We start from the raw sequence: 14,142 nt of genomic DNA on the forward strand, positions 1-14,142 counted from the left end.
GGGGGTTACTATATAAAAAAATGAGTTACAGAATTATAAAAATTCAGATTATATATCAACTGAATATTTAAATTTCTTAACCAAAGTAATATTGAAATCTAAATCTCTATTAAATAAAAAAATACCCTACCCTACCTACCCTATTGTAAACCTCCATTTTCTACTATTTTCAAATTTTTTTTTTTGTTTGTTTCATTACATTCGTAATATAACTTACTGCATATAGCTGTATACATGTGTAGGTTTAAAACAGCTTAAATAAAACAAAATGGATATTCGCATAGTTCTTTTTAGAGTTTTCAATCGTAATAATAATTATGGAATACTCCAATGTGGTAGTTTATGAAGATAAGCAGTCACATGCCTTTATGCCGAGTCCTAATTAAGACTTTGGGTTATTATGGACTAGGTATGTGGCCGGTTATGCCATAAAATTTCATCGACTGCTGGCATAGTGGATTTACCCTGAGGGAGTATAGTAAAATATTACTTTAACGGCTATTGATAAAATTATCGAACGTATGTACACCAATAAAATGAAGGCTTTGCAACAAAATTGGGCGCGATATTATCGAACGTAGGTTGCTATTATCCCCCAGCGAAAGGCACATTCATATATTTATAAACAAAATAATTCCAAGGCAAAACGTGACATTCTCTAAAACACCATTTTATTATCAGACAATATTAATCGTAATCGAATCACATGGCGATGTTGGAATCGACGAGATAACCGATTACGATTAAACTTGATAATCAACATGATTGTCCACGATGATAACGAGATATTGGAAAAATAACTTTGGATTTTTTTCGTGTTCCCTCTTTTTTCACTTAAGGTAAAGTTCGGGAGCGGTGAAATTATGAGTTTCGTATTCTGAGTAGATTCCCTCCTAATTTCTCTATCACGAGGTTGCGCGATACAAAGAACCGGAGCTCATGAGATATCTCGATTACACCTCGACCTTATCAGATCGATGCTGCGAATTTATGATTTCATAATCAAAGACAGCATTTTCAGTTGACATGTCAATGTGATTATCGCTTATACAAAATAATGCCACGCATCAGATGATATTGTTAAGAAAAATACATTGTTATGGTAACATACAAAAAAGAATACATGGTTATAAGCACGTCCTATCTCGGAATCCATCCAACCTGAATGGTATAAAAGAAAAAACGAAATTTGGATAATCATTTGAATGAAGTGTGTTGAAACGAGTTGAGAATGTTCTGGTCCACCGTCATAATTTTGGCAGCTTGGCTCAGCTGTGTCAATGGTGAATATCAATGGTTGCCCATTATAAACTATTAGAAATATATGCCAATTCAATTGGCATTTGTATAACAGGTATTAAAATTTTTCGAATAAATTTATTCGTTTTTCAAAATTTTTTGAACTGATGAGGTCTTCATTTTACCTCTTTCACCCTCTCACATATCTTGCATACTACATTAGACACTTAGATACACTTCGAGGTATTTATCAATTATTTCCATGAATTTCTCCAATGCAGGACAGGCTGTACCTGTACAAGTGAGTGACTATGTGTTAAATCATCAACCTGGTTCTTCCACCTCACTCTGTAATCCTTGGGCCTGCGCCAAAGGCTGTCACACGTCATCCTGTCAGCCATGTATACCGGTAATACAATTTACTAATTATTTTTACCGAGTATGTACTGACAATTCAACACTGTAATATGCCTTCGTCTTAGATGTGTAGCCCTTGTTCGAATTGCCCCAGGGGATCCACACCAACAGCGAATGACAAGTCCAACTCTTTGACACCAGATCATAATTTGAAGAATCACTCTCAGTTAGAAAATGGTGAAAAACTCTTTTCTGGAACCACTGAGACGAACGTGGATAACACACCCAACTTCACTGAAGATCAGACAAATACTAATCATTCTCCCATTAGTGACACTTCGACTCTCAGAAACGCAGAATTGAGTGCAGATATCAACATCAGCAACCATTCGACCACCACATCGACCACTACTAATCAGCCTCTCACCACGATGCAACCGGAAGACCCTAATCCTCAACTTTTCGTCACCCTAAAACCGTCAGACGGTAACGGTACATGGAATATGTCTCTAAAAGTACTTGCTTCCATAAATGGAGGAGAACCAGTAGAACTTAAACATGAGACAGTGATAAATATATTACCCTGTAATCAGTCGTACGTGAAGGTAAGACAGTTTACGTATATTTTTACTGAGTATTTACTTGTATCGTGTAACTAAAAAATTCTAATTTTATATGTTTAAGCCTCCATGTTGCTGTGCACAGGGTTACCTATTAAATCCAAATGCTTCGTGTGTCCTCCCAAAGCCATGTTCTAATTCAAAAAATGCTGATCAAAGACTCAGTACCCAGACTTTAGCAGTTACAACTGCTCCATCGAATGTGAATACCATAATCAATGATTCTTCCATGGATCGACATGGAATTGATTCAGGCAATGACTCTGGAAGTAAAGCTTCCACAGATGGAAAACCACTGTCGTACAATAATGTTGATGAAAATCCTATCCAGGTTACGGACACCACGCCTGTTTTAAGTCAGAGTGAACCATTTAAAATGGACCTTAATTTCCCTAAAATTGTTAACGAAACCGACCGAAACGTCTCCCCCGGAATTAATCTAACTGTTGAGGCCAGCAGTACTGTGTCATCTATAAGTGACACCCAAGCCTCTTCTACTAACACTAATCTCGCCAGTAGCAAACTTCCAGTAACTGCGTCTTCCGTGGACGATAAAATAAATGATATAAGGACTGAAGCACCAGCGGTCACGGACAACCAAATTGAGTCCCCCGGAAATGGAAAATCAATGCTTGATAACAATACTGACGCAAATTTTATCCCGGTTAACGCAACCACGACTTCTACGGGTCCAGATAATGCGCCTGATTTCAAAGCCGATGGAACCGTTGACAAGAGCTACCAGAATAAAATTTCCGACAGTCTGCCCCACACATCTAATATTGAAAGGAATTACACGTCTCAGGAAGCCAAAACTATGACATCTTCAGGTGACATCCAAGAGCAAACTACTCACATTAACACGGCCACTAGTGCAGCCGTTCCAATATCTAATGTGTCTCCAGATGAAAACGGAAAGAACGATATGGAAACACATGCATCCACTCACGAAAACCCCACAAATAAGTTCTCTGGAGATGGAAATGAAGGGTTGCTGAACGAAACTTATAAAACCTCGACTCAAAAAGATACGTCCGGATCGTCCAGCCCTCAAAATATGACGCCTATTTCTACAAACAATAAAACCATTGTTCAGCACAATGATACCAACATTTCCGGAATAGGGAGTGAAATACCACCTGTGAGTGCCACTGAAAGCCCTATGAAGATGAGCACCACTTCATCTTCTGTGAGTGAAACTAAAACATTACCCATACAAACTACTGAAAGCTCTCGTACAGTCTCTCCAATAACGTCTTCAGGGAATAAATCTGTAACAACTGAGGTACCTTCTATCAACCGAACCATTAATGACTCTTCCAAGGACGAACGTCAAACGTCCCTTGATGCTGCAAATAAATCTCCTGCTCAAGTAAATACACCTGCACCTTCCGGCTCTAAGAATATCACAGATACTTCGACAAACAATAAAACCATTGTTCAGCATAATGAAACCAACGTTTCTGGAACTGGAAGTGAAATGTCAGCTGCGCAAAGCAGCCAAAGTCCTATGGAGATAGCCAGTATTGTATCTTCTGTGAGTGAAGCTCCAACGTCATCCACTCAAACTAATAACTTTGTTCATACGGCCGCTTCAATAACGTCTCCAGGAAATAAACCTGTAACGACTGAGGCACCTCCTATTAACCGAACCATGAATGATTCTTCCAAGGATGGAAATCAAGAGTCCCTTGATGCTGCAAAGAAAACTCCAGCTCAAATAGATACATCCGTATCTTCTATCCCTCAGAATACCACGTATACTTCGACAAACAATAAAACCATTGTTCAGCACAATGAAACCAACATTTCTGGAACTGGGAGTGAAATACCACCTGTGCAGACCAGTGAAAGCTCTGTGAAAGTGAGCACTACTTCATCTTCTGTGAATGAAACTCAAGCATTACCCATACAAACTAATGAAAGCACTCAAACAGCCTCTCTAATAACGTCTCCAGGAAATCAACCTGTAACGACTGAGGTACCTTCTATCAACCGAACCATTAATGACTCTTCCAAGGATGAACATCAAGCGTCCCTTGATGCTGCAAATAATACTCCCAATCAAATAGCTACACCCGCACCTTCCGGCTCTCAGAATACCACATATACTTCTACAAACAATAAAACCACTGTTCAGCATAATGAAACCAAAATTTCTGGAACTGGAACTGAAATACCACCTGTGCAGACCACTGAAAGTCCCATGAAAGTGAACACTACTTCATCTTCTGTGGGCGAAACTCAAATATTACCCGTACAAACTACTGAAAGCTCTCGTACAGTCTCTCCAATAACGTCTTCAGAAAATAAACCTGTAACAACTGCGGCACCTCCTATTAACCGAACCATGAATGATTCTTCCAAGGATGTAAATCAAGAGTCCCTTGATGCTGCAAAGAAAACTCCTGCTCAAATAGATACATCCGCATCGTCTATCCCTCAGAATACCACGTATACTTCGACAAACAATAAAACCATTGTTCAGCACAATGAAACCAACATTTCTAGAACTGGGAGTGAAATACCACCTGTGCAGACCACTGAAAGTTCCATGAAAGTGAACACTACTTCATCTTCTGTGAGCGAAACTCAAACATTACCCGTACAAACTACTGAAAGCTCTCGTACAGTCTCTCCCATAACGTCTTCAGAAAATAAACCTGTAACAACTGCGGTACCTCCTATTAACCGAACCATGAATGATTCTTCCAAGGATGGAAATCAAGAGTCCCTTGATGCTGCAAAGAAAACTCCTGCTCAAATAGATACATCCGTATCTTCTATCCCTCAGAATACCACGTATACTTCGACAAACAATAAAACCATTGTTCAGCACAATGAAACCAACATTTCTAGAACTGGGAGTGAAATACCAGCTGTGCAGACCACTGAAAGTTCCATGAAGGTGAACACTACTTCATCTTCAAGTGGTGAAACGCCAACGTCGACCATTCAAACTAATGACATCGTTCATACGGTCTCTCCAATAACATCTTCAGGGAACAAACCTGTAACGACTGAGATACTTTCTATTGACAAACACATCAATGACTCCACCAAGGATGGAAATGAAGTGTTGTTCAATACAAATAAAACTCCTGTTCAACTAGATACACCCGCATCTTCTATCCCCCAGAATATCACGAATTTTTCGCTAAACAGTACGACTATTGCCGAACACAATGAAACCAAAATTTATCGAAATGGAAGTGAAATCTCAACTGTGCAAACCACTGAAAGCTCTGTAGAAGTGAGCAGTACGGTATTTCCTGTGACTGAAGCTCAATCGGTACTCTTCAAAACTAACGCTCACATCGATAAAAATATATCGATTCGTACGGAACCAGAGGAACCTATTTTCAATAACTCCATGAGTGAGCTGCATAACAGTGCTATGAGCGAGATCCAAACGTCATCAATGAATAAGACCATAAAAGCTACTGCGCCAGCTCCAGCGCCCACCATCGGGAATTTGCCAGGCAAATTGTCTGAGGATGATGAGCAGGATATCGATCCACAAAATTTGTTCCTAGAAGAGTTGCAACCGAATGCTCAGCCCCAGAAACGTAACATCTTTCAGTTTAGTAAATTTTACTTAAATCAATTAAAGAAGTTCGTTGAAGGGGACGAGGATTCACCCTTCATTTGAATTTTCACTCGAATGCCGTTCTCATTATTTTAATCATTTGTATTTATAAATTCTATATCCACTACACCCTATTTATTATTCGGTATACCTAGAGAACTATTCAGTAAAAACAACGTGAAGCTTCCATAATTTTCACGTGAGAACAAAGGTCCAATAAAAATTGTGAAGGGTCTGATAAAAAGTATGAAATGTTCCCTAAAAATTACGCCTTTCACTATGTACTATTTACGGAGCGTTTCGTATTTTTTATCGGACCCTTCATAATTTTTATCGGACCATTGTTTTTTCTCACGAATTACGAAACTGTCGAGTATTTTTTATTGAACTATTTCTCTCCGTATAATCAAGTCATTAACGTGTTGTAAAATCATATATAATTCATAAACATCATGTCTTGTAGAAGAACCAAATAAAAAAAATACAACTTCTTTTTCGTATCAATTACGCAATGAAGTCATCACCATAATCAATACAATTGTCAACTGAAGTAGATATCTCTGTTTCATGTGAAAATTGTTGAATAGACGAAATCAATATTCAATAAATTCAATCGTGTTTCCCATGCTACCCGATATTACTTGTAAAATTATTTAAATTAATCAGATCCCTAAAGACAACAAAGTAAAAAAATATTTCATCTCAGAAAAGTCGATTACAAATAACACTAATGTTCTTCAACCATCAAGTTTATCAATAAAATTGCCGGCAATCCGACTAAAACGTACACATAGATTACTTAATCTGACAAAAGATTGCTTTCACTGTAGTAGGCTCACTATTTTTTCATTTTCGTGAGGTTGGCCGATACAATCATTGTTGAATATTCATTCCAGAATGAATGAGAGGATATTGTTAGTTGAAATAACACGTATCAGGTGATATCGCAAGCGAATGTGCATTGCTATTCGAAGTCACGTTCTAGCTTCAATTTGATTCATCTTTCTGATAATATAAAAGGTGAAACAATTTCAGCACTCATTCGAGTCGAGTTCGTTAAAACAAGTTCATTATGGTACGATTAAGTTTCATACTCTTACTGATCTGCATTAAGTGTATTAATGGTGAGTTTTCGGAATTTCTTATTATTCATTGTTCTATACTGGAAATTAATTTAAATTCTGCTACATGAATTTTTTGCTTCGTGTGAATTTCTAGAACCCCATGTTTTACTATGAAAAAAATATAAATTTTTGCTACCATGAATTTTAAATTACGGAAAGTTCTTTACGTAAAATTTGCACTATGGACTACTCTGTTTTTTTGTGTAGGACAATTTCAGTTATTAACCGGATGGAGTGGCTATCGATTCTACACAAGATTCTGTCAGCCTAATCCTGTCTATGATCATTGGGCCTGTCCTCAGTTAGTCCGAATCGATTTGCCCTGTCATCGGCCATGCATAAAGGTAGGGTATTGTCAAGATTTTTTGAATAATCAGTCTAACGTGATAAATAAGATTTTTAATTGCATTCTGTCGCTGCCATGTCTTGATTCAAAGGATCGCCTTCCCCTTCCCAATATTGTGAAGCTCATTCTGAGACCTAGGGAAACACATGGGGATGGTAACACAGTTAAGCCTTCAATGGATACACAGACAGCAGAAGCTCTTCATCAACATGTGAAAAATATCGAGGAGCCAATTGTTACGACAGCTGAATTGAATACCAATAGTGATATAACTACTTTTACCGAAACGATGCGGACAGTGCCAACTACTTATAATAGTACGGAACAGATCATCGCCCCAACTGCTGAACTGACAGCAAAGGCCGAAACCTTGAACTCCTCCAACCAAGAACATACGTCTACATATCAATCACCTGTCAGTGACAAACTGCCCGTTAATAAAAGCAAAGAGGATACAATTTCCGAAATAATGTCTGTTTCCAACGAGGAACCTGAGGTGCAGGTCCATATTGACAAATTAATTGTCATACCCGGGTCACGTAAACGAGTAAACGGAATGCAATATGATTATCGTAATCATCTCGATACGAAGAAAAGTCCTGACCAAACTAGTCGGGTAAATATTGTTATCCATTATCACAATACGGGCAACCGCAATTATGAAAATATTGAACTCGAGAAAAGTAGTGCTGATGCAACTGGAGGAATGTCGTCTAATGCTGGAAATAACGATAAAAATAGCAGTTCGATCAATCCAAATGGAACATAATTATTTCATGATGGGGCAAGAACATAATCATGAGAAGTACAATATCCTGAAAGACGATCTTATTTTTTTCAAGCGGATGGTCATAATACCCGTACGGGGATTATTTATTTGCATACGTGTGCAAATGAAATAAATGGAGTTACCCAGTACTAAACAGCTGACAGAAAATCATGAATATTTCGCAATGCGAACTTATTTACCGCAAGTTATTAGACATAATTTTTATATTTCAAATAAAAATAGTTCTTCGAATGGGTAGAAGCAGTATTCTGTGAACGCATACTAGACGACACCTTTTTTTAATTTAATAAAGAATTAGTAAAGAATTAAACAAATGTCGTACTTTCACTCAGTGGGTAAGTTTTTCAAAACGTCTGTCGGCCACCGGTATTGATTATTCAGTGACTATTCGCAGTATCGGCTGGTGGTACAATATACCATCAGCCCGTATCGTTATTTCGTTAGCAGTTGGTACATAAACTGTTTGTCCATAATACAGAAATCCTTATTACCAGAATCAATCATAGAAGGAATTCATGACTTGGTCTGCCCTGAACCCGTCAATAAAATGTTGTTATTCAAATTTATAAAAAACCCTTCACTTTATTTATTTTTTCAGTTTCGTTTGCACTTCCATTTGTATTTTATTATGTTCTAAAAATACTGAGCGTGCCTACCAGTAATAATTTATAAGTGATTCTGATGAACATAATTTTAATTGAGGGGAGTCGTTTGTAATTTCATAGAAGCTTTGCAATCTATTTTGGGGATTAAATTACTGGACGGTTAGGGGAAATTCAAAATTTGAGGTAGGATACAAAATGAAAGCATCACCTTACTGGTAATATGAAGGCTTTCGTATTCCTAAGAATGTTGTAATGAGCTGAAGCAAATGATTTGATATCAAGATAATGAAAGAAAAAATTTAAAATATCTGGATACAGCCGAACATCTGAAGGCATGACCTGTGCGTTTCTTATTTATTCCACGTTTAGTACGAGAAAACTAATCGATGGCTCAATTATACTAACATAATATTATCGAACTAATGAGTCTAGTTTTCACTTCGTTACTACTACAAAAGATTGATTAGAAGTTGAAATCCAGATATCAACTTGTGTCTAGGAACCGACTTGTGGACCTCTATATTTTTGTATGAAATTAGTAAAATTTATTGCTAAATTGCAACAACATTATATAGTACAATATGCTCCTTTGTTTTTCTGTTCCAAACAAACAACGAAAAATCAGTTTTGTTGTTGAAAAAAATATTGCATTTACAAATACCACAACTATCTTTAACCTCCTCAAATTATTCAGGAACGCACGTACCAATTATGCATAAACGAAGATATGGAAAATTTTTCAAACAATCGATAAAATAATTTTAATTATACCAAATTGTCGACTGACATGAAAATAATTTTATAACTAAGGAATTGTGAAGAATAAATATTTTCATCTTCACGAATATTCCTTGAAACTGGATGAAATTAAAAATTCTCTTAGGACTGTCTCCCTGCAAAAAATATTTGTACCCTTCCAACATTCTTGTAATTCTGTTTGTCATAAAACTCAATTCACTCCCCAAAAAGGGTGTGATGATAATTTTGATATATTTCTTAGATTCAGAGCTATTTGTCAGAAACTGGTCAATAGTCAAAAGCAACCCAATTCATTTTATCACTTGATTAATGAATTTTATTGTACAAACAATTAGTTTCTTTATTGGATGGAAGTATTGAATCTATCAGTGTATTCATCAATGTCCTTACTCCAGTTATCGTTTTCATCCCTCGCTAATCCACAATTAAGATGATATTTTGTGTAAATATATGGAAAATCTTTGTCCAACGAAAAGAAAAAATTTGGTACGTGAATATAGGCTTAAAACTTTGATAACTAATGCGTGAAAATGATAAATTATTCAGAATGCTTGGAAGCTGTCACGTATCCTTCAATATCGTACTCTTGTTTGTCGAAGTAAAAGCAGACTAATCAATAAAAATCGGAGCACGCAATGCAAGATATCGTTTGCGTATTCCTACGAAAACTCACGTTTCAGCTAGAGATTAATTCATCTTCAGTAATATAAAAGGAGAGGCAAAATTTTCATCATCAGTATTCGGGTTAAGTATCGCTGAAAATGTTCAACATGGTCCGACTTAGCTTCGTTATTGTCCTCGCCTGCTTCATCTCTGTCAATGGTGAGTATTTCTATTGTTCAGAACTGCAACCAGATAAACTGTAAACTTTCAATGTTCTAATTTTACGATTGACGAAAAATTCAATTGTTCATAACATCCTTATTGCATTGAAATATTCAGAAAACATTGTGGTTTCCTGTGATTTCACACTGAAATCAGAGGAATAAATTCACCGGAAAAAAATTCAGTCGACGTAAAAAAGAGAGAACTATTGAAATTTGAAAAGGACTCATTGATAATAACTATAAAAGTATATGATTTTAATTGATAAATTCTTCGGAATAGCACGAGCCCGTGGAAAGAGAGAGGCGAATACACAGGCCGCAGCCAATCAATCAAATTGTTGTGTGCCATACGTGCCCGTAAGGAACTTCACAAATTTATATCCATGAGGGAATAGTTTTTGTCAGTCAACAGTATTTTTATTTCAGATTTGCGTGCCCTGTTACGCTCAACAATGCTGTCCAGAAACTACAACAACGACTCAACCGCCTCCACCGCCTCCACCGCCTACGACGACGCCTAAGGTACTCGTTGCGGTGGCTGATCTAGATTATCATTTCGGTAACGGCCAGTCAATACCCAAGGAATACATCCGAGAACAACTCAATAAGCAAGGTTACAACATCCCTTCAACGGCCGGTTTGCCTGAATTCTTCAAGTCACACCCGAAACACCCTATACCATTCAATAATACGCAAATCATTATCGACCAAGATGGCCTCTAATGAAGAAGCCGCTGGGAACTCGATAGCTCAGTTGCGAGACCACCCGATGAATAATCGAAAGATCCCGATCTGGACTATCCATTTTTGTCAGTAAAATTTTAATGTAAAATTATATCGAGAATAATCCTGATTCTCTTCCTATCTAATCCAAAATACTATCCCAAAATTTCCTGTGACGTCACGCTATGTGAAGCGCTCTGTGACCACCGGAACTCAATTGTATCAAATTTTCCAAAAAGTACCCAACGATATAACATTGTTGATGCGAGGAAATGATTCAATTGAAGCCAATCAACTGTATTCACGTGACATCAATTTTATTGGAAATAAACAAAGAAATCTATTTTGTGATAAACTTGTTATTCTAGATTAATTATGATTTCGAGTTGAGTTATTCAGTGACTCAACATAAATTAATATAAACGTATGCAATGTAAATTAATATCACACATGTATGTTACATATAATAATATGTAATAAACATGAATAGAGTGGTCAAACATATGCTGCTGCTGTTACCCGCGTATTCTGTAACCGAGGCCATAACGCGGTAAAACTCAAAGTTTTCAGTAGAAATTCATGAACAAGGTAGGATCGATTAAATATGGTTGTCAAAATTCTAGAATTACATGCCATGTGATATTGCACAAAATACAACTTCACGTTCAACGCGAATTTATGTGGCCGATCGTACCGTGAATTCGGAATCGTTCCGCACATAAGGAAATTCCGCAGCCCTTAATTCTCACTTTTTCGCGGTAGTTCTTTGAAATAATAAAAAGAAGATAAATTCAAGGATTGCTATTTTGTTCAGACATAAGATTTTCATGAAAATTTTCGTTTCTCGCTTCAATGAACTTTCAAAATTTCGTTACTGCTTCCAATGAAGCCTCTCATTATTTATTAGTGGAAAATATTCGAATAAAGTGAAACTTGTTGTAACAGACCGAATATTAAATAAAAGAAAAAATATTTTATGGCGCTCCATACGCAATGAACGTACTTTGATTCAATGACAACCTCATTCAATCAAAGATTACAGCAATCACGAGACAGATATAAGAAAGGCGACAACAATGAGATTATTCAGCAATTATATACAGTAATTGAAAAAAACTTTTTTGCCAAATATTCATTCACTTCAGAGAAATATTTTTTTTTTCTTCAAATTATATTTTTCCGATTGGCGCGTTCTTAGAAGAACCTAGTCAACTTCTAATTATGGCAATCCTATTATCAATAAGCATGACTATTTTGCAAATGATTCCCTAATCGAATATATCAAAATAGACGACCTTATTGAACAGTGAATTATAATACTCGCAAAGGCGTCGAAGCCCAGCCGTTCGAACAAAGCCATCAGCCCGTAACAAAGAGGCGCAAAGACATTCGTACTGTCAGATATTAAATTGTCCATAGTCTCAGGAGCCCTTTGTCCTCCTATGTCACAGCTACAAGACGACAGATGTCTCTAATACATATTCATATAGGGCCACGGCACGACAAACCTCCCCCTGCTGTTCTCCAAGGTACTGGGATTTCCACAATTTCTACATTATTGCTTGGAATCGCGTGTCGGTATTATTATTAAAGCACTCCACCTACCCAGTCTTCCCTAGGCCTGGAAATCTAACTGAAGAGAGCCCTAAAATTTGAGGATGATTTTGTCCTGCGGGGGAAAATGGTCCAACCCCGATGAAAGTCTCTCGCTCAAACGAGACATTGACAAGTGTCTAACAATCTCAAGTGGGATTTGGCGGAGGTTTTGAGCACTTGGTTATGTTTGAACAACGAGTTTGTATCCAACAGTTGTCAAACGAGCACTAGCATCCACCATCGCTCTCTCTCACTCTCGGGAAAAGTTTGATGAAACCTTTCAACTTTGGGCAAACAGACGCCTAATCAATTACTAACGTTGATACTCATTTCCGGGCGCGATCTTTTCCCCTGATTTTCTCTCATCTTGTCTTTTATGTTTTATCAGGAGAGTGAGGGGAATTCTGCGTGATGAGTGCAGGAGTAAATTGACGTGACGTGGTGAATGGTCTGCTTTCACCGCTTGTAAATGAACGTTAACAATATTGACAATGTCATCGTTGAAAAACGGTATAAAATGTCCGGAGTAAAAAATGAATGAATGTCGAGGGAGACTGGTAATTAAATCGATAAATCTGTAAATAACTATAGAATAATAGGATATATTCAATATTTATTTACTCTCTGAAGAAAATATAAACGAACCATTGAGATTGCCAATTGATGCGTAAAATAAAAAATAAATGTAAGAAAAAACGACTCAGCTTTTTTTTTCGACTAACGGATTTCTCCGTAACGCCACAAACCTGAAATAAACGTTAAGAAATTCCAGAACCTGACATAATTTAAATGCGCTTATTCGCATCGTCTGCACACGTCATACGTTACACTTCTGACTGTCTAAAATTGCCATAAGATAATGTCTACGTTAAAAAAATGCAATGCTGCTATTGTTGATATGCTGATAAAATCCATGAATTCTCAACGCGCCGTAACGCGGTGGTTAAAATGGAATTTAACTCCACTGATAACTTTTTTTTATAGTTATTTAACTTGACTGACTCTCTTTCAACATTTTCTTACTTGACACAGCAACTATACTGATGCTCGATTTTTTGAATGCATTTAATTCTCACAAACGAAGAGTCTAAATTGAATTGGAGGAAAATTTTATTATTGTCGGAGATAGAAGAAAAATATATGAGAGTAAAATAATATTGCTCAGTATTTAAGAGAGGATATTGTTCCCTAAAAAGTGTTCCCTCAATTTCTCAACGTATTTTCCATCCACCCGAAACCACGAAATTCTGAGAAAGTATTCCGCATTAAAGTCTCACCTCTCACCTCTCAATGCAACGGGGGTGAAAATTTTAATCGATTCCACCTCAGATTGACTTGCAAATCGGCGTTGAACTGGCGGCGCTCCAGTGTTTAAATTGCCCTTGGCACTTTCAACATGTGGCTCTCCGAAAAATTTCCCCCACAATGAAGGATAAATTAAAATGTTGTAAAAGAAGGAAATACGGAGATGAAGAGAGGTACAAAGAACCAGGTATGTAACATCAACTAGTCGTCAATTTACAACAATTTCGTGAGATATTCCACCAAAAGTCACAACAAAAACCGA

General features: G+C 36.9%; 2 protein-coding genes across 4 annotated transcripts in view; one reads left to right on the forward strand and one right to left on the reverse strand.

Annotated features, from left to right (window-relative positions):
* Positions 1-14,142, reverse strand: part of LOC135165703 (A disintegrin and metalloproteinase with thrombospondin motifs 1-like) — a 160,497-nt gene that overhangs the window by 63,276 nt on the left and 83,079 nt on the right. The gene's annotated exons all lie outside the window — the stretch shown is intronic.
* LOC135170964 (serine-rich adhesin for platelets-like) lies at positions 1,165-11,322 on the forward strand. 3 transcript variants are annotated; one of them, XM_064137320.1, is made up of 8 exons: positions 1,165-1,283; positions 1,521-1,648; positions 1,722-2,201; positions 2,281-6,929; positions 7,137-7,273; positions 7,367-10,251; positions 10,537-10,613; positions 10,683-11,322. In XM_064137320.1, the coding sequence occupies exons 1-4, from the start codon at positions 1,232-1,234 to the stop codon at positions 5,866-5,868; spliced, it is 4,248 nt and encodes a 1,415-aa protein (XP_063993390.1). In that variant the 5' UTR covers positions 1,165-1,231; the 3' UTR covers positions 5,869-6,929; positions 7,137-7,273; positions 7,367-10,251; positions 10,537-10,613; positions 10,683-11,322. The 3 variants fall into 3 exon arrangements, with proteins under 3 accessions (XP_063993390.1, XP_063993311.1, XP_063993458.1); XM_064137241.1 differs by having other exon boundaries at positions 1,199-1,354; XM_064137388.1 differs by having other exon boundaries at positions 1,259-1,283; positions 1,526-1,648.

Source organism: Diachasmimorpha longicaudata, chromosome 1 (genome assembly GCF_034640455.1).
Source record: "Diachasmimorpha longicaudata isolate KC_UGA_2023 chromosome 1, iyDiaLong2, whole genome shotgun sequence".
Classification (NCBI taxonomy): domain Eukaryota; kingdom Metazoa; phylum Arthropoda; class Insecta; order Hymenoptera; family Braconidae; genus Diachasmimorpha; species Diachasmimorpha longicaudata.

Bases quoted from the DNA above. Each gene is read 5' to 3' on its own strand.
- LOC135170964 (XM_064137241.1), top strand. From the start codon at position 1,294: ATGGTTGCCCATTATAAACTATTAGAAATATATGCCAATTCAATTGGC. The intron at 1,355-1,520 runs GTATTAAAATTT...TCTCCAATGCAG, and splicing joins AATTGGCATTTGTATAACAG to GACAGGCTGTACCTGTACAA. The intron at 1,649-1,721 runs GTAATACAATTT...CCTTCGTCTTAG, and splicing joins CCTGTCAGCCATGTATACCG to ATGTGTAGCCCTTGTTCGAA.